Source organism: Anolis sagrei, chromosome Y (assembly GCF_037176765.1).
Source record: "Anolis sagrei isolate rAnoSag1 chromosome Y, rAnoSag1.mat, whole genome shotgun sequence".
Classification (NCBI taxonomy): domain Eukaryota; kingdom Metazoa; phylum Chordata; class Lepidosauria; order Squamata; family Dactyloidae; genus Anolis; species Anolis sagrei.
In genome coordinates, this window is record NC_090035.1 from 55,317,614 (window position 1) to 55,345,452 (window position 27,839).

The following is a 27,839-nucleotide window of genomic DNA, read 5'->3' on the forward strand; positions in this document are numbered from 1 at the left end:
GCACCTTGGGGTACCCAGCATAGGAGAGGGGAACTTTCAGAGACTTGGTCCATATATTCCACGCACTGACTCTGATTTCGGAGGAATGAATTGAACCAATTAAGGGCTTGGCCGCGAACTCCGGACATGGCGAGGAAAGGAAAAGGCCAGATGCTGTGTCAGAAAATTACCAATACAGACCAAACTTGGCACAGAGAGCCCCCATGACCCACTCTACATCCTACTGCAGTTTGGAGAAGGATGAACCATGGATGATTGGACTTGCAGTACCATCACTCACATTCTGAGACCTCTGTTAACCTCATCCAATGACAGATCAGGACCAAACTTGGCACATAGACCTCTAATGCCCCATTTTACATCCTGGTGTGGTTTGGCCAGGGATGGACCATGGATTATGGGACTTGCAGTACCTTTGCTCAATTCTTGAGATCACTGCAACCCTCATCCAATTACAGATAAAGACCAAACATGACATACTGAGTCTCCATGACGCACTCTACATCCTGGTACAGTTTGTAGGACAATGCACCATGGACGATGGGACTTCATGTACCTCCACTCCCTTCCCAAGACCGCTGCAACCCTCATCTAATGTCCAATTAAGACCAACCTTGGCACACAGAGCCCCCCACTCTACATCCCGATGCTGTTTGGAAGAGGACAGACGAAGGATGATGGGACTCGCAGGACCTTCACTAATTTCCTGAGACAACTGCGAGCCATATAAATAACTGATAAAGACCAACCTTGATACACAATTCCTTTCACAAATAACCCGGGCAGCGCCGGGTCCCCAATCTAGTCTATACCTATACCTATACCTATACCTATATCTATATCTATCTATATCTATCTATCTATCTATCTATCTATCTAATAAAAGTCAAAGTTTGTATGCGGCGGAAGTGTGGCGGTGTATGTGCAAGTGTTCCGATTGGCTGCCACTGAGGTGCTATTTGCATATGGTCTCTGATTGGCCAGCCAGAAAGTTCCAAGATTCCGATTGGCTGCCACTGTGGTACAATCTGCATATGGTCTCTGATTGGCCAACTTCAACATTTCGAGGTACAATTTGCATATGGTCTCTGATTGGCCAACTTCAACATTCCAAGGTACAAATTGCAAATGGTCTCTGATTGGCCAACTGCAACATTCCAAGGAAGCAGAGGGAATAGGAAAGGGGCCTGAAGCTGTCAGGAATGGTTGGAGTTGAAGTCCAAACACCTTGTGGCCCCCAATAATGACAGAACAAGACCAAACCTGGCACACGGACCCCCCAAGACCCAGTCCACATTCTGGTGCAGTTTGAGTAGGGATGGACCATGGATGATGGGATTTGCAGTAGTTTAACTCACTTCCTTAGAGCACTGTGGCCCACACCAATGACGGATCAGGACCAAACTTGGCACACAGAGGCCCAATGGCCCACTTTAAACCTGGTGCGGTTTACGGCAGGATGGGCCACGAATGATGGGATTTGCAGAACCTTGACCCGATTCACTTCCCACAGAACATTGTATCCCCTACAAATCACAGACTAAGCCCAAACGTTGCACACGGTGTACTCATGGCCCAGCCTACATCCTGATGCAGTTTTTAAGGGGGATGGACCATGGATGATGGGACTTGCAGTACCTTTACTCACTTACTGAAACCACTTCAACCCTCACCAACGACTGATCAAAACCAAATTGGCACACAGAACCCTCATGACCCACTCTATATCCTGCTGCAGATTGGAGGACGGTGGACCATGGATGGTGGGACTTCAAGTACCTTCACTCACTTCCTGAAAACAATGCAACCATCATCCAAAGACCAAAATAAGACCAAACTTGGTATAAAGAACTGCCATTACCCACTTTCTCTAATAACCCAGGCAGCGCCCGATCCCCTAAGCTGGTAATATAATAAAAGTCAAGGTTTGTATGCGGCGGACAGAAGTGTGGAGGAGTATGTGCCAGCTTTCTGATTGGCTGCCACTGTGGTGCTATTTGCATATGGACTCTGATTGGCCAGACTGAAAGTTCCAAGATTCCAATTGGCTGCCACTGTGGTACAATCTGCATATGGTCTCTGATTGGCCAACCTCAAATTCCGAGGTACAATTTGCATATGGTCTCTGATTGGCCAACCACAACATTCTGAGGAAGCAGAGGGAATAGGAAAGGGGCCTGAAGCTGTCAGGAATAATTGGAGTTGAAGTCCTAAACACCTTGTGGCCCCCAACAATGACAGAACAAGACCAAACCAGGCACACATACCCCCACCCCACCCCCCTCACTCCTCACAAGACCCACTCAATATCCTGGTGCAGTTTGAGAGGATGGACCATGGGTGACGGGACTTGCAGTAGTTTAACTCACTTCCTTAGAGCACTGTTGCCCACACCAATGACAGATCAGGACCAAACTTGGCACACAGAGGCCCAATGGCCCACTTTAAACTTGGTGCAGTTTAGGGCAGAATGGGCCACGAATGATGGGATTAGTAGAATCTTGAACTGATTCACATGCCACAAAACTTTGTAGCCCTTACAAATCACAGACCAGGCCCAAACTTGGCACACGGTGTACTCATAGGCCACCCTACATCCTGATGCAGTTCTAAGGGGGATGGACCATGGATGATGAGACTTGCAGTACCTATACTCACTTACTGAAACCACTGCAGCCCTCGCCACTGACTGATCAAAACCAAATTGGCACACAGAGCCCTCATGCCCCACTCTATATCCTGCTGCAGTTTGGAAGAGGATGGACCATGGATGATGGGACTTCAAGTACCTTCATTCACTTCCTGAAAACAATGCAACCGTCATCCAAAGATAAAAAAGACCAAACTTGGTATACAGAACTGCCATTACCCACTTTGTCTAATAACTCGGGCAGTGCCGAGTCCCCAAGCTAGTATATAATAAAAGAGAGTGTTTGTATGTGGCAGACGGAACTGTGGTGGAAGTGTATGTGCCAGCTTTCTGACGGGCTGCCACTGTGGTGCTATTTACTTATGGTCTCTGATTGACCAACCTCAACAGGACCCCCTGGTGGAGAAGAGGGTGAATGAGAAAAGCAGGGACATGAGAGAAGGAAATTTGCATATGGTCTCTAATTGGCCAGCCTGAAAGTTCCAAGGTGACAAGAGAGGAGAGAAAAAGGCCTTCAGCTGTGTCAGGGAATGACCAATACAGACCAAACTTGAAACACAGAGCCCCAATGACCCACTCTACATCCTACTGCAGTTTGGAGAAGGATGAACCATGGATGATTGGGCTTGCAGTCCTATCACTCACTTTCTGAGACCACTGTGAACCTCATCCAATGACTGATAAAGACCAAAATTGATACATAGACCTCTCATGACCCACTTTACATTCTGGTGTGGTTTGGCCGGGAATGGACCATGGATTATGGGACTTGCGGTACCTTTGCTCAATTCCGAAGACCACTGCAACCCTCATCCAATTACCGAAAAAGACCAAACTTGGCACATTGAGTCTCCATGACGCACTCTACATCCTGGTTTGGTTTGGAGGATGCACCATGGACGATGGGACTTACAATACACACACTCCCTTCTTAATACCAATACAGCTGTCAACAATGATGGATCAGGACCAACATTCACACAGAGAGACGGCATGACCCACTCTACATCCTGGTACAGTTTCCAGCAGGATGGACCATGGATGATGGGACTTGAAGTACCTCCCCTCACTATTTGAGATCTCTGCGAACCTCATCCAATGACTCATCAAAACCAGTCGGCACACAGAGCCCCCATGACCCATTCTACATGCTTCTGCTGTTTCAAGAACAACGGACCACGGATTATGGGACTTCCAGTATCTTCACTCACATTCTGAGACCTCTGCAAACCTCATCCAATGACTAAACAAGACTAAACTTGGCACATAGACTTCCGGGTGTGCAGCAATGGCGGAGAGACAGGCCCCTTAGGCTCGGCAGAGAAGTGCCAGCTCTGTAAGCAGCTGGGTAGAGCAAAAGCTCTCTTTCTCTCTCGGATTGAAGTGAGAAAAACAGTGTAACCGCAAGGGGGTCAGCCGACGGTCCTAAAGGGGGCACTCTCCTCAAGAGGGGGCTTCCGAAGGACCTGGCAAACAGATCCCTGAGGTAAGGCACGCCGCTACAGTAGCACACAAGGAGAACTCCCTGTATATCTCCAGTCATGCACACTTCCATTGAAGAAGAATTAAGAGAACTGAAAAAGAAATAGCAACTGGAAAGAAAGTATCAGAAAAATGGGAAGGAAGTCTCCTCTAAAACTGAGAGAAGAACAGAATACCAGACAAGAAGGTAAGAATCATATAAACAAAACTCGAGCAAGAAAAGTGGAACAACTTGGGGAAAGAGAAGTGAGGAAATAAATAGGTGCCTTAAGGTGCCTTAAGAGAAAGCTGCAAGTGAGAAAGAGAGAGAGAAAGAAGGAGAAAGAAGGGAAGGAAGAAAGAAGGAAGGAAGGAAGGAGAGGGTGGAGAAAGAGACAAAGAAAATAGATATAAGATAGATAAGAACGGTGGAAGTAAGGAATTAAGGAAGACAAAAGAGAGAAGGAGAAAAGGAAAGAAGGAAAGAAAGAGACAAGAACACAAAAGGCAAAGAGAAAGGGAAAAGAGAAAAAGAAGGACAAAAATATTCCAAGTAGACTTAGCATCTGGATATCCAAATTATCTGAGAGAATACAAATACATCCTAAATAACAAACACAATATTTATAATATTCAATATTAATTTATAATATTCAATATTAATAATATTCATCTCAACCAACGAATTATAGATTAAACTCTAAAGAACTACACAGAATTGCAAGTAGAAAAAAGGGGCAAAGAGAGACAGAAAATCTGAAAACCAGTGAAAACTGACCTTGAATACGCTATCCAGGGAGTGATAAGGAGACAGAGAAGTGAAAGGTAAACAACGAGACGCCAGCCACGTGTGGGAGGGCAGAGAGCTGGGCAGAGAGCTGAGGAAACAGAAAGAAACAAGGCACAAATAGCGCCACAGTGCGAGAGCAAAACCACGCGAGAGAAAAGGTGAAACTGCGGGAGAAAGCGAGAGAAGGCAAGGAGACAACGCGAGCAAAGACGAGAGGAGGTCAGGAAGTGCAGAAGAAGGGCAAAGAGAGAAATAACTTCAAAATTACGCAAGAGAGCCGAGAAATAGCGTGAGAACTGAAAGGAGGCAAGGAAAGAGAGGAAGGAGAGCGTGAAAAGGACTGAGAACGAGCGAACGCACAAACCTTAACGGGAGAAAGAAGGGCAAGGAATAAATAGAGAATAAGAAAGCGGAAACATACGATGGAAAAGATAAAGAAGGAAAGAAAGAGAAGGGTAAGGAAATAAAAGATAATTAACTCCTCCCTATTTAATATCAATTTAAATTGGAAAAAGGGAAAATGGGGGGGGGGAGTTAAATAAAATTGGATAAGTGAATAAATTGAAGAACTAAATTGATATGTATGTCCCCTCTACCCATACCCTCCCACTTGTGCCTCTATAGTTATACATATAAAGACTACAAAATATAAAAAATATAAGAAAAATAAATAAATAAATTGAGACAAAATAAGAACAAAGTTTTCTGAATAACTAAAATCAAAGCTGGAAGAAAGGAAGGACAAAGGGGAAGAAAGGAGAAAGAAAAGAGACGGAAGTAGAAATGACTACACCGAAAAACAAGGGAGAGAAGAAAGTGAAAGAAACGAAAGGAACAGCCAGAAAAAACTCATTGACAGAAGATATGAATCCAAAGGAGATGAATTTAAAAGAGATGATGAAAAAGATACTAGCAGAAATACAAACGATTCAAGATAAACAGGATAAAATGCAAGAAAAGCAAGACGCTTATCAAAGTATTGCACAAGAACAGATGGCTGGACTGAAGGAGGAACTGGCAGCCATGAAAGGGAACATAGCTTCCATACAAAGAGAACTGAAGGAATTAAAAAAGGAAAAACACGAGTTAAAGAAGGAACAGGAAGAAATCTCAGTGAAAGTGAAAACTTTAGACCTAAAAAACCACCGAACAGAAGAAAGACAAGAAGCGATAGAGGCAAAGAATCTGGAATACCAACTCAGACTAAGAAATATAATAGTAGAGTCGAAGGAGAACATACAGGAGAAAGTAATAGAAATCCTGGCAGAAATGTTGGACTGGACAGAGCAAAAAGTGATAAACCACACAGACAGGATATACCGAGTGAATACAATATATGCGAAAAAGAACAAAACCGCAAGAGATGTGATTGTTCATTTCATGAAAAAACGGTCCGAGATGAAGTATTAAAAATAAACAGCAAAAAAAAAATGTACTATAAAGGAAAGAAGGTGGAGATACTGAGAGAATACTCGAAGACAACCCTGAATAAAAGAAGGAAATATAACTTTCTCATGGAAGAACTAAAGAAACAAAACATTAGATTCCGCTGGGAAAAAGGAGATGGTCTAATGATAACACACAAAGAACAGCGATGTTGGATATTAAACGAAGAAAGTGCAAGAGATTTTTATGACAAAATAAAAAGAGAGGCAGAAAAGAGAAGAGAGGAATATGAAACTGAAAGAAGAATAAAAAAAGACAAGGAAGAAACTCCCCAGAAAAACAGGACAGACAGGACAGACATAGAGAACAAACGGAAAAGAATATAAGAACAATCACAGAAGGAAACATAGAACGAGAGAAATCAAGGACTGACGAGGCAAGAAGCGAGGAGGAAGAAAGGGATGAGGAAGAAGAGGAAGAACAAGGAGAGACCGAGAGGGAAGAGGAAGAACAGGAGGAAGAGATACAAAAAGAAGAATGTATGGAGAATTAAAATTTACTCGAACAATATTAATGGAATTAATTCACCGAATAAAAGAAATAAAATATTTAACAGATTAAAAAAAAGATATCATGTCATTGCTTTACAAGAAACTCATATAATACAAAAACATGTAGCACACCTTGAAAATAAAAATTGGGAAGAGTTTTTTATGCATCAGCAAATGAAAAGAAAAGAGGGGTGGCAACATATATAAATAAGGACATTCCAGCAACCCTAGCCTTTAAGGATGAAGAAGGAAAATTCTTAGGAGTAAATATAATGATCCAAGACAAAAAAAATTGTAATATTTATCCCCCAAATGAATCAAAAACAATATTTGCAGAAAAACTAAAAAAACAGATACATAACCAAACTTTTGACCAGGTACTAACGGAGTAATAGACAGCAGATTTGACAGAAGCAAAATGATTAAACTAGAGGGAAAGAGGAAGATGATTAGTGGAAATCTACCAAAATCAATGTTAAATTGGATAAAGGAATATGGATTACAAGATGCTTAGAGAATGCAGCATGAAAAAGAAAAAGACTATACATTCTACTCAGGACGTTACAGAAGCTGGTCAAGAATTGACATGATGTGGATAACAAATTCCCTAATGATCAACGTCAAAGAAATAAACATTTCACCAAGAACAGATTCGGACCACTGCCCATTAGAGATTACTATGCAAATATCCAAAACAACAAGAAAATGGAGATTAGACGAAAACCTGCTGAAAAAAGAAGATATAGAAAGCAATAGGAAAAAATTAAAGGAATTTTTTGAAATAAATGATAGCTCGGAAACACACATATATATACGATCTGGGAAGCTAGCAAAGCAGTAATGCGAGGCAATTTTATGCAACAGAAAGCAAGAAAGAACTAAATGAAAAGACAGGAATTGGAGACAGTATTGGAAGAAATAAAACAGGAAGAGGAAAATCTGAAGAAAAAACCCCGAAACAGTAGAAGTGTAGATAAACTAAAAATATTACACAAAGAGAATATCTAGAACTAGATGAAAGAGCAAAGGAACTGAAATATCTTAAACGAAATCACTTTATGAACGCAAATAAACCAGGGAAATGGTTAGCAAGGAAATTAAGGGAGAAAAAAGAAACAACATTTGTGACAAAACTGAAAGGAGGAAATAACATACACACAAGAAGAGGAAATAAAAAGGCAATTCATGGAATACTATAAAAATTTATATAAGAAAGATGAAATAGATATAGAAAAGATCTCACAATATTTGGGAGAAAGGAAAATAGGAAGAATATCAGAAGAAGAAAGAGAAGATCTTAACAAAGAGTTTACAGATTTGGAGACAAAAAAAGGAATTAAAAATCTGAAAGACAAGGTCCCGGGACCGGATGGATTCTCGGCCACATATTACAAGAAGAATTCCAGGAAGAATTAACACCCTATTTAAAAAAATATGAATAATATTAGAGAATATAAAGTAATTCCAAATTCATAGAGACAAGCAAATATATCAGTGCTGCACAAGGACAATACTGACCCAGAAAGAGTTAAAAACTATAGACCTATCTCGCTGTTGAATTTGGACTACAAAATATTTAGTTTTATAATTGCGGAGAGACTCAAAAATTTACTTAAGAAGAGAATTAAGGAAGAACAATCAGGATTTTTACCAAACAGACAACAGAAAGAAAATGTCAGAACAATAATAGACTTGGTTGAATATTATGAAACTAACAACCAAAAGAAAGTAATGTTCCTGGCCCTTGATGCAGAGAAGGCCTTTGATAAGGTAAATTGGAATTTCTTCAAAGCACTCATGAAAGAGATGGATATAGGATATTATTTTCAAAGTATGATAAACGCGATATATGAGAAGCAAGAGACAAGAATCTGGATAAACAGACAAGAAACAGAGAAGATTGAAATGGAAAAGGGGACAAGACAAGGGTGTCCCTTATCCCCCCTAGTATCTATTCTAACATTAGAGGTCTTACTAGATAAAATTAGGGAAGACAGGCATTGGAAAGTACGAGAATCCATAGTCAGGACTACAAGTTAAGGGCATATGCAGATGACATCATCTGTATAATCGAAGAATCAGAGAAAAATTTAGGAAAATGGATAAAGACAATAAATGAATTCGGAGAAGTTGCTGGCTTTAAATTAAACCTAGACAAAACAAAGGCATTAACAAAAAACATTACACAAAAAGAAAAGGAGAAATTAAGAGAGAAATGGGATATTCAGATTGGATAAATTAAAATATTTAGGAATAATATTGACAGCCAAGAATCTACAATTACTGCAGAATAATTATATTGAAGGATGGAAAAAAAATGGAAAAAAGAACTGGAAAGCTGGAAAAATCTGAATCTGTCACTCTTAGGGAGAATTGCCAGTGTGAAAATGAAAATACTACCTAAAATGATTTTCCTCTTCCAAAATCTCCCAATAATTAGGAACCAAAATTTGTTAAAAGAATGGAATAAAGAGATAATGAAATTCATTTGGCAGGGCAAAAAAGCAAGAATTAACTTTAAAAATATGACAGAAGACACAAAAAGAGGAGGATTTGCAGTACCTGATTTAAAATTGTACTTTGAAGCTAGCGCATTGATGTGGGCTAAGGACTGGGCAGAATTGAAGAAGGAGAAATTGTTGAATCTAGAAGGAGTTGAATTAAGAACTGGTTGGCACCATTATTTATGGCATGAAGGCCAAAAAAAGAAAAGAAAAAAGAAAAAATTAGGGAATCATTTCACCAGATTGGCTATTATAAAAATTTGGCAGAAATATAAATCAAAAATTTGCGATAAAACTGCGTTATGGTTGTCCCCACTAGAGGCCACACAAAGAAGGAAAATGCGATAGAATAATTGGCCAAGATATAAAGAATTATTTAAAAAAGAAGGATAGTATTAAAAACCCAACAAGAAATGAACATGATAAAAAAATATCGTGGTTTCAATACAGACAAATAACTGAATGCTATAAGAAGGACAGAAGACAAGGCTTTCAACTGCAAGACACCTTTTGGGATAAGATACTAAAAACTGAAAGAAAGATAATAACAAAATTATATAAGAAACTATCAGAATGGAACTCAGAAATGGAAGGAAAAAAAATACATGAAAAGATGGAACGAAAACCTGGGGAAAACAATAAAAAAAGAAGACTGGGAAAAAATCTGGAGAACAAAGATCAAATACACGTATGCAATAGACCTAAAGGAAAATTGGTTGAAGGTGGCACACAGATGGTATATGACCCCCAAAAAGTTAAATAATTCGTATAAAAATATAAATATAAAATGTTGGAAATGTGGAAAGATGGAAGGTTCTTACTTCCACATGTACAGACTAGGGATGATGGGACTTCAAGTACCTCCACTCACTTCCCAAGACTTCTGCAACACTCATCTAATGACCAATCAAGACCAAACTTGGCACACAGAGCCCTCATGACCCACTCTCCATTCTGGAGCAGTTTGGAGGAGGATGGACCACAGATGATGGGACTCACAGTACCTTCACTAACTTCCTGAGACCACTACGAGCCATATAAATAACTTATAAAGACTAACCTTGATACACCATTCCTTTCTCAAATAACCCAGGCCGCACCGGATCCCCAAGCTAGTATACTGTATAATAAAAGTCAAAGTTTGTATGTGACGTAGGACAGAGGTAGGACGTTTGTTTGTGGAAGCTTTCTGATTGGCTGCCACTGTGGTGCTATTTGCATATGGTCTCTGATTTGCCAGCTTCAACAGGAGCCCCTGGTGGTGAAGACGGTTAATGATAGAAGCGGGGACCTGAGAAGGAAATCTGCATATGGTTTCTGATTGGCCAGCTTTAAAAACAGCCTCTGATGGGACATGAGAGAAGCCTCCCACAAGGATGGTAAAACATCAAAATATTCTGGCATCCCTTGGACAATGTCCTTGCAGATGGCCAATTCTCTCACACCAGAAACAACTTGCAGTTTCTCAAGTTTCTCCTGACATGACAAAAAAGCCACCAAAAAACAACAACATTCAAACATTCTCAAATGGATGAGGAGAGAAAGGAGAGGGCCTGAGAGATTTGCAGTACCTTCACTCACGCGACATCCTAATGCAGTTTGGAGGAGGATGGACCATGGATGATGGGACTTGCAGTACCATCACTCACTTTCTGAGACTGCTGTGATCTTCATCCAATGACTGATCTACACCAAACTTGGCACATAGACCTCTCATGACCCACTTTATGCCCTGGTGCGGTTTGGAAAAATTTGGAGATGGATGATGGGACTTGCAGTAACTTCATTCACTTCCTGGGACCACTGAGACCCTCACCAATAACTGATCAAGACCAAACTTGTCACACAGAGTCCCCATGACCAACTCTACATTCTGGTGCACTTTCGAGGAGGACAGACCATGGATGATGGGATTTCAAGTACCTCCACTACCTTCCCAAGATGGCTGCAACCCTCATTTAATAACCAATCAAGATCAACCTTGGCACACTGAGCCCCCATGACCCACCCTACATCCTGGTGCTGTTTGAAGGAGGATGGACGATGGATGATGGGACTTGCAGTACCTTCACTCACTTCCTAAAACCACAGTGACACTCATCCAAATACCAATAAAGACCAAACGGCACAGAGAGCCCCCATGGCCAACTCAATATTCTGGTGAGGTTTGGGGGAGAAAACACTATGGAGGATGGGACTTCAAGTACCTCCACTCACTTCCCAAGACTTCTGCAACACTCATCTAATGACCAATCAAGACCAAACTTGGCACACAGAGCCCCCATGGCCCACTCTCCATCCTGGTGCAGTTTGGAGGAGGATGGACCACAGATGATGGGACTCACAGTACCTTCACTAACTTTCTGAGACCACTGCGAGCCATATAAATAACTGATAAACATCAACCTTGATACACAATTTCTTTCTCAAATAACCCAGGCAGCGCCGGTTCCCTAAGCTAGTAATTTTATATTTATTAAAATTGTTCTTCATTTTAATTATTCTATTGTTTTAAAATGTTTTTGCATTACAAATAAGATATGTGCAGTGGCCATATAAATTCATTCATGCTTTTTCTGAATTATAATCCGGCCCACCAACAGTTTGAGCGACTGAGATCGGGCCCTGTTTAAAAAGTTTGAGGACCCCTGGATTAAGGCCTACCTCACAATCAGGCCTACTAACAATGAGGCCTATTCTCCCACTGATGTGTTCTCTCACACTGAGAGGTTTACCTCACTCTCCTTAGGATGACACTAGCTTTGGCTCACTAACAGGTTTTGGGCTACTCACTCTCCTCCGGACGGCACTAGCTTTGGCCCACTGATTGTAAAAGGAGTTGGCCTGCTAACTCTTTCAGTGCTTAACTCACAATCAAAAATATTCAAGTTAATTTTTAATATTTCTGACATTAATCACTTGTGTTCTCTTTATTTTTATCACTTTTATACTTACTTATGCAATTCTTAAATGAGAAATAAATAACTATCAGTTTAACAAACAGAAGCAAGAGGAGAGGAGAGGATAAAGGCACAGAGGACAATGGCAAAAGCAAGTATTTTCCCTGCCAGCCAACCCATCTACCTATTATTTCCTTGATGAGGATTATATATTTGGCAGGATGTGAACTAAATATACAGACCGATTCCCTCCTCTTCCCGTTCCCCTTCTCCATCGGCTTCCAGCTTGAAGGTCATGCATTTTCCAGCCATAAAACTGAGTCCAAAATTGGTTCCAGGCCCATACCTCTGCCACACCCAAGTCTGAAATCTTCAGCATCCCATTGGTGGTGAGCAAGAGGTTCCCTGGTTTGATGTCTTTGTGAACGATGCCTTGGCTGTGAAGATGCTCCAAGCCATCGATCAGCTGGCAAAAATACCTTCAACAGGGAGACATTAAATTACAGGATGATAAATGTGCATTTAGATCACCTTTGAATACTTACACATACACATATATATTCATGGATTATGAAAAGCTCTGAGAGAAGAAAATATTGTTAAGAGTCTATCATCCCGGTGTAGTGTTGGGAAGTTTTTCTTTCAAATAAGGTATTTTTTTATTATTAGAAAATGGAAAATGACTATTGCTAATTAGTGGCTTGATATACCAATAGTTAACTTAAAAACTTAGAGTGTATAATTAGTGGTGTAAAATCACCACTAATTATAATGGAGCCCAATAGACTCCTAAAATTGTGCTTATTGGAACAGATAAATTCCCAACGAAAGACCTCTTGGATTACACAACTGACAAATTATTTAAGAAGTTGAAGTTTCCCTGTCTCCTGCGCCTTAGGAGAACAAGTAAAAAAGAGTGCTATACAAAAAAATTTGGACATAGAAGCAAAAAATAAAGATATAGCTACCTACCCTAAGAAAAGTTGCCAACCTAAAATGGCAGAACCAATATAAACGTACCTTTCAAATTATCAACTATCTAAAATTCAAATGCCAAAACGTTTTAGGGAAATATTCACTTGAGCTAGATTTGATCAGCTTGATACAATGGTCAGATATGCGAGATTTAACAGCATCCCTTATAATGAACGGATTTGTTTCTCCAGAGCACCTGAAACTGTATCAGGAGGTGAGGGACTTCTACCTTGGACCATATATCAAACGGATAATGTATTGGGAATCTCACATCAGAACAAAATATTTTATGTGTGGCCAAGACCCAAAAATAACATATAAAACAGCTCTGTATTTAAGCAAAGCAATACACTCTATATACTAAGTAAAATACTATATACTAAGTAAAATCTCACACATATGTGGGAGATTGGGGTAAATTGTAGGGATGATATGGAAACATGATGTATTTATTTAGTTTTATCATATTTATTTACTATACTATTTTACTTAGTGTATAGAGTGTAATCAAGTTTTATCAAGACTTTTTCTTTGGTTTGGTATTATGATATGGCCTAAGGGCTAATCAGTAAAATTTACTACTACTAATACCAATAGTTAATGTTATAATCTGTACACTTTGGAAACACACACACACACACACAATGTTACAGGATGGAGAAACATAGCTATAAAAGATCTTTTGGGGAAGGAAGATCCCCTAAACCAGGAACGTTCTCCAATCATATCTTACATGAAAAAAGGCCACTCCTAACCCTCGAATTACCCCATCTTGGGCTTTAACTGGATCCAGGATGTAGTGAATATGCCTCCCATACTCCTTAGCTTGTGGGCAATTTGGGGCAATAAATAAATATCCATATGGTAAGAACTTTGTATTAACAGGATTGATAGCCATATATATCCATGTTCTACAGGCAATCCTTCAGGCAGAACCCTTCTATTTCAATAGGATTTACTATGGTAAATACATTTCTGCAAAGTCTAGAAATGTATTCCCCACAAATATGGGCTTTGTATTGTATAACACATTGGATCCCATATTGGTGGCAGGCCTGATTTCACTGATCTCGGGTACAGGAGAAGGGAAGCATCATAATCCAGTGCCGAGGCAAAGGAGGCTGGGGGGCAAAAAGGCTGCAGAATGGTAGGTTACTCACCTGTAACCATGTTTCTTCGAGTGGGCCTCTGTGAATCCACACTTATGGAGAATCTGTGCCTGCGCAGGTCCTAACGGAAAAACTTCCCAAGTTGAAACTTTTAAGTTTTGGTGGTAACCCTGTCCAGCCGCCCGCAGGGCATAAAAGGTGCCCCGCGCGCGCACTCCGCCATTCCTTATGCCGCATAGCGAGGAATAGGGGGAGGTTTGCAAGAGGGGACGGCCGGGCGGGTTAGTGTGGATTCACAGAGGCCCACTCGAAGAAACATGGTTACAGGTGAGTAACCTACCATTTTTCTTTGTGGCCTCTGTGAATGCACTTATGGAGAACTAGCAAGCTTAGGTCCTGGGTGGTGGGAAGCAAACCGACACCAATCGAAGGACCAAACAATTTTATTAACATTTGAAAATGGTGCGACTCACATGTCCATGTGAAGTGTAACACAAGCATATACATATCCGTATACGTCAGCATGGTATATAAGCACATACACAACTGTAGGCAACATATCTTGTGAAAGGTGTGATAACAAGTCAATAAAAACTGGTAGTTAAAGCCAAACACATGCCCTGAGTTCAAGACCGAAAGACACAATGCGTCTTATGATAACAGTGGGCAATAAGCAGAAACGATGTGAATATCCAGTACATGCAAGCATCATAATGTAACATTGCAGGCATATAACACATAAAAACATTACATCGACAAAAAGCAGTACAAGCTTTATCTCCCTCTCTCTCGTGCATAGAGAGAGCAGGATATCAAGAAATAAACTTCTTTGCACCATAACTGGTAGTGCAATGTAAGAAAAAGGAACAACCCCAGGGAACCTGAGTGACCGTATTCAAAGGGGGCAAGTTGACAAAATTGCTCGACCAAAGGCAGTCTCTCTTTGGGACCGTGTATCCAGTCAGTAATGGGAGATGAAAGTCATTGGGTTAGACCAAATGGCCATTTTGAAGATAGAGTCTAACGGGATCCCCGTAGGAATGCCGTTGTGGCAGCCATGGCTCTGGTCGACCTCGACCGAGCCAACGGAGGTGGAGGCTTACGAGCAAGTTCATAGCAAAGTTCAATTGTTTAAGCAATCTAACGTGAGAGCCGCTGCGAGGAGAGCGGGAGCCCTAGTTTGTCCGTTGCATAAGCAACGAAAAGTTTGGGAGTCTTTCTCAAGGCAGCAGTCCTCTGTCTATAAAACAATAGCGCTCTCAGAACGTCCAGAGAGTGTAGCTTGTTTTCTGCCGGGGATGATGGATTTTGAAAAAAGCCGGTAGAACTATGTCCTCATTGACATGGAAGGAGGACACCACCTTTGGCAGAAAGGTGATGACAGTCCTTAGGACCACCCGGTCAGTATGGAAAAGCAGGTAAGGTTCGTCTACCCATAAGGCTGCCAACTCCGAAGGCCTACGGGCAGACGTGACAGCAACCAGGAAGGAAACCTTCCATGAAAGTAGCCGAAGATCTGTTGTGGCCAAAGGTTCAAAGGGAGGGCCAGTCAGCTGGGAAAGGACGATGTCGAGACTCCATCCCGGTATCGGTGAGTGCACCGGTGGGTTGAGGTGATTGTAGCCTCTCAGAAAAGTTTTGATGAGGTAGTTTCCGAAGAGCGAGGGAGAACCCAGTCTCTGGCAGTACCAGGAGATTGCAGCGACATAAGACTTCAAGAAAGACAAGGTAAGTTTCTGGGTCGCTAGGGAAAGGAGGAAATCCAAAATCGTCGGTATCGACGGTAGGAATACAGGTATCGCTCACTCTCGAAGGAACTCTCGAAGGCGCCCGATGCGGTATGCATAAGCTCTCGATGTCAAAGGCTTGTGGGCCGCTTGTAAGATCGACCAGAGTTCGGGACCGAAGGATCCTAGAATATTATCCTCCATGCTACCAGATGCAGGGATGAGACATCTGGATGCAGAAGGAGGCCGGCCTCTCTTGACAGGAGATCCAGGCAAGGTGACAGTCTGATCATCTGAGAGTTGGAAAGTCTCAGGAGTACGGGAAACCACACCTGTCTTGGCCATTACGGCACAATGAGGATGCAATTGGCCCGGGACATCTCGATTCTCTCAATTACTCGGAGTAAGAGAGGAATCGGTGGAAAGATCTAAAGGAACTAAGTCGACTAGTCCAGCGTGAATGCGTCTCCCAGACACCCTGGAACGGTGTCCTGTGGCAGGCGGGCTCCGAAGAGAGGGAGCTGATAGTTGTCTGGAGAAGCAAAGAGATCGACTGTGGGGACACCCCACACCTCGAACAGGGTATGAAGTTCCATCGTGTCGAGCTTCCATTCGTGGGACGTTGATGTCGAGTGACTCAGGGAGTTGGCCTGGTCATTCAGATGACCTGGAAGGTGAAGCACTGATGGAAAGATCGCATGTTGGTTGCACCAACCCCACAGCACCACGGCTAGTTTCAGAAGCTTCCTTGAACCAGTGCCGCCCTGCTTGTTGATATAATACATGGCCACCATGTTGTCTGTCTGGATCTGGACCATTTGTCTGGACAGGAGAGGCAGGAAAGCTTTGAGGGCCTTGAAAATGGCTAGCAGTTCTAGATAGTTTATGTGATGAGACTATTCTCTTGGCGACCAGACGTCTTGTATGGAGAAGTGGCCCGTGTGGGCGCCCCAGGCAAACATTGACGAGTCAGTTGTGAGAATGGTTGATGGTTGTCTCGCGTGGAAAGGGAGGCCTATGCAGATGTTCCGACGACTCCTCCACCAGTCCAGGGAGCGTCGAACTGTGGTTGGCATTGATAGGAGTTTTGTCTCCGAGTCTCGACAAGGATCAAAGTTGTCGAGGAACCAACGTTGTATGGGGCGCATCTTGAGCCTGGCAAACGCTGTGACCATTACCGTCGAGGCAATGTGTGCCAAAAGAATTTGGACTTGGTGTGCCTTGATCTTGGAGGGCAAGAGGCAATGTGCGATCTCGCGCTAAAGAGCCTGGAATCTGACAGGTGGGAGGGACACCTTTTCTTTTGTTGAGTCAAAGTCGACGTCGATAAATTTTATCGATGTCGTTGGTGTAAGGTGGGATTTTTTGGCATTCAACTGTAGGCCGAGTTTTTGGCATTCAACTGTAGGCCCGCAGGAGATTGAGGGTGAAGGCGATCTGATCCCGAAGGAGGTCTGGTGATTTTGAGGCCAGTAACTAATCGTCCAGGTAAGGAAAAATGCAGATTTTCCTTCTTCTGAGATATGCGGCTACCACGGACATGCATTTCGTAAATGTTCTGGGTGCCGTTCCAAGGCCGAATGGGAGGACGGTAAACGAGAAGGTTGTTTATCTTGAAGGAGAGAAACCTTCTGTGGTCTTCCCGGATGGATAAATGAAAGTATGCATTTTTTAAGTCTATTGAAACAAAAAAGTCGCCTCAATGAAGCAAGGGGGGAATTGACGATACCGTCACCATTCTGAACTTGCCCGGTTTTATGAACTTGTTCAGTGCCCTGAGATCTAGGATCAGTCGGAAAGAGCCGTCCGGCTTCGGTACTGTAAACTACCTGGAGAAGAAGGCATGACCGTCGAAGCGAGATGGAGACTTTCGGATCGCCCCTTTTTCCAATAAGGAGTCAACTTCTGCCAGGATCGGGGGAGACGGATCGGTTCGAACAACAACTCCGGTTGGAGGTAAGTCTTTGAACTGCAACGTGTAACCGTCTCGAACAATCTTTAGCACCCATGTGATGCAGTGCGAATTTCCTTAGACGATCTCCAAACTTGGCAAGAGTGTCGATCACCGTGTTGTGAAGGTGCAGTGATGAGGGCGAGATGGGCACGGCAGAAATAACGGACACGGATTCGGTATCATCGGGGAAAACGTCAAACCCGACATCTGGAGTTGCCATTGGTCTGAGTTTGACGAGACCGGGCCCTTTTGGGCTGTTGTGATCTGCGTTGCTGTTGTTGCTGTGGTTGAGCCTGAGCTGCAGGAAGTGGGCGAAAACTTTGTCTTGTCGACTGGTGACGAAAAGATCCGAAGTGGCGTTGGCGGAATCCGTACCACCGAATACGCTGGGTTTGTGGATGAGTCTCGACGCCACACTTCGAAGCAAGTATCTTATAGTCTTGGTTCAACTTTACCTTATCGTCCGTTCCGGCGTTAAACAAGCCTAGGGCATCGAAGGGAAGATACTCGATGACTTGGCGGGACGATGAAGACAAGCCCGAGGAACGGAGCCAGGAGTGTCTTCAGATAGCTACGGCGTGGGCTATCATCTTGCCCGCAGTATCGCCAGTATGCTTCGCCATCTGCATCTGATGGTGAGCCAGGGATGTCGGTTCCTGAGATAACACAGAAAGGACTGCTCAATCTTCATCAGATAACTTTGCAAGAAAAGGTTGGGCCTTCTCCCATATCATCTGCTGATAGGCCCCCATACATGCCCCATAGTTGGCCATTCTTGCCAAGAGGAGGGCTCCTGAATATAGTTTTCTGCCCACAGCGTCGAAACGCTTTCCTTCTCGGTCCGAAGGGGTGCTGGATTGTCTTCCGGACTGAGCCGCTTTGACAACGACGGAGTTAGGGTCTGGGTGGTGCTTGAGCCATTCTAACCCTTCGTCGTCGGTACGGTACCAGGCTTCAATGCGTTTGGACGTTGGTGGTATCGAGGAAGGAGTTTTCCAAGATGCCTGTATAACTTCCAGCAAATAAGGAAGAAAGGGCAGGAGAGGTGCCGGAGGCACCTCGGATTGGACCCTCTGAAAAATGGGATCTGTCACGGCCTTGGACGTCTGTTTGACCTTGAGACCAAGAGTCTCGGCCATCCTGGCCATCTGGTCGGCGAAAGCTTGAAAATTGTCGGTGGATGATGGAGGGTCTGCCTCATAAGCATCGTGTGTCGGCGATCTCTCGATGCCAAGGGAAAGAACCGACTCTGAGTGAATTGAGCCCTCAATGTCCTTGTCTTGGTCGTCCTCCTCGGATGGGTGAGGGGGCGAAGAAGGTTGTCTGGAAGCAGCTGGAAGGGGCCTAGCAACTCCCACCGGCGATGACGGGGAGGAGGCTGCTTGGAAGTTGAAGCCTGGGCAGCTCTAGCCAATCGTGTATTTTGGCGCTCTCTCTCTCTGGTGTCGACGGAAGTGGGAAAAGTTCTTGCCTCGCGGTTGAACATTGCTGAGGGAGCTCTATCACGGTCTGAACCGATTGTTCCGGTGAAGTGTGGGTCTCCACCTCAGGTTGAACCTCTGGTGTAGGTTCGATTGAGAGAGGTTGCTGCTGGGCTGGTTGAATTGGCGATGATCTCGATGACAAAGTTGCCGAACAGGTCTGAGCCACTCTTCTTGATGAAGAAGAGGAAGAGGAGCGCGGTTGAGCCCTCTTCTTAGCTGGAGGCTGCGAGGATTGAAGGGATTTCCCCGGAGTCAGGAGAACCGCGGGCAGGGTTGATTTGGCCCGTCTAGCCTCCTCATGAGATCGTTTGAAAGCAATTCTCATGGCCGAGGTCGAAGGTGGAGTGGAGGAGTTCGATCTTGTTGATCGGATCGAAGTCACCGAACTTGATATAGATGGACGCCTCGCCGGTACCATCTGTGTTGTGAGGGTACATGGCTGTCTAGCTTGGCGAGGTCTTTTCGATGCAGTAGAGGCCACCGAGGCCGGTCTAGCAGACGACGCCGAAGGAGCAGCTGGTGGTTGAGACATCACGGCAGTCGATGTCGATGGCTGAGGGGCTAAGTTCTGCTCGTAAAGTAACACCTTCAGCGAGCTGCTCTATTCTTTCTCAATTGTGCCATGAGGGCCTGGCAGTGTCGACAAGTCGAAGTATTATGGCCCTCACTGAGGCACCGAAGGCACTTCGCGTGCTTGTCTGAGTCAGCTATTTTCTTCAAGCATTGTACACAATCCTTAAATCTAGTCGTTGACATAATAGGGACTTCAGAGCGGGACGTGCGGCGGAAAAAACAGGAATGGCGGGGTGCGCGCGCGGGGCGCCTTTTATGCCCTGTGGGCAGCTGGGCGAAGTTACCGCCAGAACTTAAAAGTTTCAACTTGGGAAATTTTTCCGTTGGGACCTGCGCAGGCGCAGATTCTCCATAAGTGTGCATTCACAGAGGCCACGAAGAAAAAAGATAATGTAACATCAAGAGAGGGATTCCGTCTACCCAAGTAGACTGGAATGTACTTAGTATTAATCTTTTTTATACTGGTTTTAAACTAGTTCATTGAATGTGTTGCAATAGCAGATTCCCAGATTAGTTTAGTGTTTACACCTTATTTTATTTTTCTGGTTATTTAATATTTAATGTTTATTTTACTTAAGTGATATTTGTCTTTACTGTTCTAATGTAGCACAAATCCAATGTAAAATCATACTACGTATTTTTAACATTAATATTGAAATCTGAAATATATACAGAAAGCCACCCAGCAATGGTGTGCAAGCCAAAGGAAGTGAGCCCAGGAGCCAAATTATGGCTCTGGTAGGAATGGAGTCTTCATGGATAACAAGTTGAACACAAGCCAAGAGTGTGATGCAGCAGTTCAAAAAGCCAATGCGATTTTGGGTTGCATCCAATGGAATATAGTGTCTAGATTGAGGGAAGTCATGGTGGTCCTCTATTTTGCTTTGGGCAGATGTCTTTACCTGGATGTCTTACTGTGACCAATTCTGGGCAAACCAATTCAAAAGAGATAACAGCAAGAAACATCTTCCTCTGGAAGATGTCCAGAGGAAGAGGGCGACTAAAATGATCAAAGGTCTGGAGACCATGAGCTTTGATAAGGAACATCTGGGTCTGTTTAGCCTTCAAAAAAAGAAGGTTGAGAGGAACGATGACAGCAGCCATGTATAAATATATGAAAGGAGGCCATAAGGAAGAAGGAGCAGGCTTGTTTTCTGCTGCCCTGGAAACTAGGCCTCAATGGAGCCATGCTTCACATTACAGGAAGGAGATTCCACCAGAACATTATCAGAAAGATCTTCCTGACTGTAAGAAAAGCTGTTCAGCAGTGGAACTTTCTGTCTTGGAGTCTGGTGGAGGCTCCTTCCTTGGAAGAGACTGGATGGCCATCTATCAGGTGTACTTTGTGCTTTTCCTGAATGGCAGAAAAAAGGGGGTTGGACTAGATGGCCTTTGGGGTCTCTTCCAACTTTAGGATTCTATAATTCTATGGATCTGCCCCAGGACTGAGATGAGGACTGGGAGGACACCTCCTCCAGGCTTACTTACTCATGTGCTTGAAAGACCGGAAACTTCTTTTCAGGGACACTGTCCAACATCTCTTGCATGCCACACACACAGTACTCCATCACCATATACGTGGGAGGCCGAATTAAGGAAGCGAGACTTAGCATCACACAGGGTCTGAGGTCTAAGCCCTCTCTCTCTACACAAGACCGTATCTCTTTATCCTCTAGTAAGTATGAGGAGACTGGGCCTCCCTGGCGGTTGCTCCCGGATTTCTGCCTTTCTGCCTACATTAGTCTTATTTATTTATTTACTTACTTACTTCATTTAAATACTTCTTTTCCCATCTCGGGACGGGGGGGGGGGGGGGGAGGCTCAAAGTGGTTTCCAACATATTCACATCAAATTTTAATGCTTAACACACATATAAAAACCTAGCATAAAAGCAACAGTAAAATTTAACTATAAATTAAACTATTGAACTATATTAAACAGCAAAGGATCGCCACCTTGTTGTGGCGCTGGAGCTTGAGCACCTCAATGACGTCATGAGCGAAACCGTGAAGGGCCACCCAAGACGGGACGGTCATGGCAGAGAGGTCAGACCAAGCGTGATCCCTGGGGAAGGCAATGACAAACAACCTCAGTATCCTTGCCAAGAAAACTAAATGAACCAGTACAACCAGAGATATGTCGGTATGCCATTGGAAGATGGGACTCCCAGGTTGGAAGATGGCCAAAATGCTACTGGGGAGGAACAGAAGATAAGTTCAACTAGCCCCAGATGTGATGATGCAGCTAGCTCAAAGCCGAAAGGAAGGCTAGCGGCCGACGGTACTGGAGGTGAACGACGAATCCGATGCTCTAAAGATCAACACACCATAGGAACCTGGAATGTAAGATCTATGAGCCAGGTCAAACTGGATGTTGTTATTGGTGAGATGTCAAGACTAAAGATAGACATTCTGGGGGTCAGCGAACTGAAATGGACTGGAATGGGCCACTTCACATCAGATGACCACCAGATCTACTACTGCGGACAAGAAGAACATCGAAGAAATGGAGTAGCCTTCATAATTAATAAGAAATTCGCTAAAGCAGTGCTTGGATACAACCCAAAAAATGACAGAATGATCTCAATTCGAGTGCAAGGAAAGCCTTTCAACATCACAGTGATCCAAATATACGCCCCAACCGCAGCTGCTGAAGAAGCAGAAGTAGATCAGTTCTATGAGGATCTGCAGGACCTACTGGATAATACACCAAAAAAAGACATTATTTTCATTACAGGAGACTGGAATGCCAAGGTGGGAAGTCAAATGACAACTGGGATCACAGGCAAGTATGGTCTGGGAGAACAAAATGAAGCGGGACGCAGGCTGATAGAATTTTGCCAGGAAAACTCGCTGTGTATAACAAACACTCTCTTCCAACAACCTAAAAGACGGCTTTATACATGGACCTCACCAGACGGTCAACACCGAAATCAGATTGACTACATCCTTTGCAGCCAAAAGTGGCAGACATCCACCCAGTCGGTGAAAACAAGACTGGGGCTGACTGTAGCTCAGATCACGAACTTCTTATTGCTCAATTTAGAATAAAACTAAAGAGATCAGGGAAAATACATAGACCAGTTAGATATGATCTCACTAACATTCCTAGCGAATATACAGTGGAAGTGAAGAACAGATTTGAGGACTAGATTTAGTAAACAGAGCCCCAGAAGAACTATGGACAGAAGTCCGAGACATTGTTCAGGAGGCGGCAACAAAGTACGTCCCAAAGAAAAAGAAAACCAAGAAGGCAAAATGGTTGTCTGCTAAGACACTGGAAGTAGCCCAAGAAAGGAGGAAAGCAAAAGGAAACAGTGATAAGGGGAGATATGCCCAGTTAAATGCGCAATTCCAGAGGTTAGCCAGAAGAGATAAGGAACTATTTTTAAATAAGCAATGCATGGAAGTGGAAGAAGACAACAAAATAGGAAGGACAAGAGACCTCTTCCAGAAAATTAGAAGCATTGGAGGTAAATTTCAGGCAAAAATGGGTATGATAAGAAACAAAGATGGCAGGAACCTAACAGAAACTAAAGAGATCAAGAGAAGGTGGCGAGACTATACAGAAGATCTGTATAGGAAGGATAATAATATTGAGGATAGCTTTGATGATGGGGTTAATGAATTAGAACCAGACATCCTGAGGAGTGAGGTTGAATGGGCCTTAAGAAGCATTGCTAACAACAAGGCAGCAGGAGACGACGGGATCCCAGCTGAACTGTTTAAAATCTTAGAAGATGATGCTGTCAAGGTGATGCATGCCATATGCCAGCAAATATGGAAAACACAAGAATGGCCATCAGACTGGAAAAAATCAACTTATATCCCCATACCAAAAAAGGGAAATGCGAAAGACTGCTCAAACTTCCGTACAGTGGCCCTTATTTCTCATGCCAGTAAGGTAATGCTCAAGATCCTGCAAGGAAGACTCCAGCAATACATGGAGCGAGAATTGCCAGATGTTCAAGCTGGGTTTAGAAAAGGCAGAGGAACAAGAGACCAGATTGCCAATATCTGCTGGATAATGGAGAAAGGCAGGGAGTTTCAGAAAAACATCTATTTTTGCTTCATTGAGTATTCTAAAGCCTTTGACTGTGTGGATCATAATAAATTGTGGCAAGTTCTTGGTGGGATGGGCATCCCAAGCCACCTTGTCTCTCTCCTTAGGAATCTGTACAAGGACCAAGTAGCAACAGTAAGAAGTGATCACGGAACAACAGACTGGTTCGCGATTGGGAAAGGCGTACGGCAAGGCTGCATACTCTCACCCAACCTTTTTAACTTGTATGCAGAACACATCATGCGATGTGCGGGGCTTGATGAATGCAAAGCTGGGGTGAAAATTGCTGGAAGAAACATTAACAACCTCAGATATGCAGATGACACCACTCTGATGGCCGAAAGCGAGGAGGAGCTGAGGAGCCTTCTAATCAAGGTGAAAGAATAAAGCGCAAAAGCTGGGTTGCAGCTAAACATAAAAAAACCCCAAGATTATGGCAACAAGAATGATTGACAACTGGAAAATAGAGGGGGAAAATGTGGAGGCCGTGACAGACTTTGTATTTCTAGGCGCAAAGATTACTGCAGATGCAGACTGTGGCCAGGAAATCAGAAGACGCTTACTTCTTGGGAGGAGAGCAACGTCCAGTCTCGATAAAATAGTAAAGAGTAGAGACATCAGACTGGCAACAAAGATCCGCCTAGTCAAAGCCATGGTATTCCCTGTAGTCACCTACGGATGTGAGAGCTGGACCTTAGGGAAGGCTGAGCGAAGGAAGATCGATGCTTTTGAGCTGTGGTGTTGGAGGAAAGTTCTGAGAGCGCCTTGGACTGCGAGAAGATCCAACCAGTCCATCCTCCAGGAAATAAAGCCCGGCTGCTCACTGGAGGGAAGGATACTAGAGACAAAGTTGAAGTACTTTGGCCACATCATGAGGAGACAGCAAAGCCTAGAGAAGACAATTATGCTGGGGAAAGTGGAAGGCAAAAGGAAGAGGGGCCAACCAAGGGCAAGGTGGATGGATGGCATCCTTGAAGTGACTGGACTGACCTTGAAGGAGCTGGGGGTGGTGACGGCTGACAGGGAGCTCTGGCGTGGGCTGGTCCATGAGGTCACGAAGAGTCAGAGACGACTGAACGAATGAACAACAACAAACACAAAACGTAAAGAACATTTGGACATTAAAAAAACATGGAATCAAAAACATATTAATATAAGTATTAAAATCACATAATCCAGAAACTGCAGTCTGAGGCCTTTCCAAATGTCAATGGCACATAATCCTGTTCGTTTCTTGCACTGCAGGCTTGGTCCCGCATCCATATCTTTGCTTTTTTCTAAAGTGCAAGATGGAGGGCGGTGATCTAATTTTGTTAGCGAGTTCTACACACAAAGGGCTACCACTGAGAAGGTCCTGTATCTCATCCCCGCCAGTTGTGCTTGTGAAGGAGGTGGGGTCGAGAGCAGGGCTTCCCTAGATCTTAAACTCCTAGATGGTTCACAGAGGGAGATATATTCAGACAGGCAAGCTGCGCCCAAACCGTTACAGGCTAAAGCCAGCACATTGAAACCGCTATAAGCTAAAGCCAGCAGAGCTGGCATAACAGGGGAATTGTATGGTTCCTGTACAATGCTCTGGTGAGCAATCTGCCTGCCGCCTGTTGAACAATTGGAGCTTCCGTACAGTCTTCAAAGGCAACCCCATGTAGAATGCATTGCAGTAGTCTATTCAGGAATGTAACCAGAGCATGGACTACCATGTCCAAGTCTGATTTCCCAAGGTATTGGCTCAACTGGCACACAAGTTTTAATTGTGCAAAAGCTCCCCTGGCCACTGCCGAGACCTGAGGTTCCAGGCTCAGTGATGACGCCAGGAAAACTCCCAGACTGCGAACCTGCGTCTTCAGGGGAAGTGCAACCCTGTCCAACACAGGCTGTAACTGTATTCACTGTTCGGCCTTGCAACTGACCAGGAGTGCATCTCTTTTGTCTGGATTTAATTTCAATTTGTTTGCCCTCATCCAGACTTGTCCAGCCTAGAGACAGACAGAGAAGGGCTTCAATGTCCTGTGTCCTATATGTCAAGTCCCATGTCCTCAAGACCCTATTATTATTCTATTTATTTTTATTTATTTTTATTATTATGTTTATTTACACCCCACTTTAGGAGGAAAACACCCCTATATGGTCACAAGGCACAACAGGAAAAAGGAACTCAACCATTGAGAACCAAAGGTGTGCCCTGATCCAAGGAAGCATTGTCATACTGGGCCAGAGTGAAGAGAGAGGAGGCAGGGGACAGCACTATCTTGTCTCCTGCATATGCCATCAGTTGGGGACACTCCCCCCAGCACCAACTGCCACTCTGGGCCGGAGTGAAGAGGGGGAGGCCAGGGGACAGTTCCACTGTGTCTCCTGTGCTATTCTAATAATATAATATAATATATTGTATATACATATAATATTTATAATATTATAATATAATGCAATATAATACTACTACTATTACTACTAATAATAATATATTATAATTATATATTTATATTACATGTAATATAATAATATAGTACAATATAGCAATATTTAAAACTGATATTGCACCATGCTAATAATATATTGTATGTCTATATATCCTGTAAGCCGTTCAGAGTCCCCTTCAGGGTGAGAAGGGCGGGATGGAATAAAGGGATGGAATAAAGGGATGGAAAGGGGGTCCTAATTGGATCTCTGTTATAAAGAAACTCAGCCACAGGGCATAAAGAAAGGATATATCTTCTGCTTTTCTTCGTTGTACAACACGTCAACTAACTGAATGATGTTTTTGTGCCGTAATCGATGCAGGAGCTGTATTTCCCTGAAAGACAGAAGAGAAGAAGAGTAGATAACAGCAAAGCCAAATCAATCGGTCGTCAGTAACAACAATGCAGGACAGCTTTCCACATTTGCGGATTTCGCTTTTGCAGATTTGATTCATGTGGTCCACCCAGAAATCTATAGGTCTCACTGTATGACTTGGTGGCCAACTTCAGCAGGATGATAATCACAGAGCTGTGCCAGAGGAAGCAGAGATTACTAGAAGGAATGCTTTCCTTGAGAAGTTGGTCTTTTGGTCACGTTGGAGGACCTAAAGCAGTGTACTCTCAGGTAAGGAAAAATACCATACTGACTCGATTCTCATGTTGTAAGACTGTAAGTTTTATATAGCAATATTAAATGATCACTCACAAGCCGGTTTTGCTTGGAAATGAATATATTGCTTGTATCTCTGCAGCAAAGAAAGACACTACTGACTTTTTCCCACCACCATTTCCTTTTATACACCTTTCCTGCCCATCTCCCCCCTCTTCTCAGTTTCCTTATTAGAGCTTGTTGTTTCACAAGTTCCAATACAAGGTTTCCAGCGCTCTCTGCTGGCTTCAAAATGTCACAGAGAGAAAAGGCAGCCAGGATGATTCAGTCAGAATGTCACGGAGGGAATTTGTGGTGTCTTCATGCCGTCAGAAATTGACTCCTGACATGATTCCTCCCCTAGAAAGAAAAACAAAAACACTGACAGCATCGACCTTAACTAGGTTTCATGGGATAATTTACATGAAAACTCCTAATTCGCTTTGGCGCTCGAAAATTTGCTGCCCTCACCCACTCAAGAGTCATTGAAATGGCGCCACTTCACTAAATACTGTAAACTTCCACGACGTCTTCTGGAGTCTAAAATATCAGCAACCTCGAAATGTTGTTCCCTATCTACCAGAACAGGATTTGGAACCTCAACA

General features: G+C 43.4%; 1 protein-coding gene across 1 annotated transcript in view; it reads right to left on the minus strand.

The window, feature by feature from the left end:
- LOC137095199 (serine/threonine-protein kinase STK11-like) overlaps window positions 1-27,839 on the minus strand; it is a 298,229-nt gene that overhangs the window by 207,921 nt on the left and 62,469 nt on the right. The window contains exons 2-4 of the mRNA XM_067461585.1: window positions 26,837-26,920; window positions 21,553-21,642; window positions 12,589-12,721 (exon numbers count right to left, since the gene is read on the minus strand). Coding sequence (XP_067317686.1) covers window positions 12,589-12,721; window positions 21,553-21,642; window positions 26,837-26,920 — 307 coding nt within the window. The remainder of the gene's footprint in view (window positions 1-12,588; window positions 12,722-21,552; window positions 21,643-26,836; window positions 26,921-27,839) is intronic.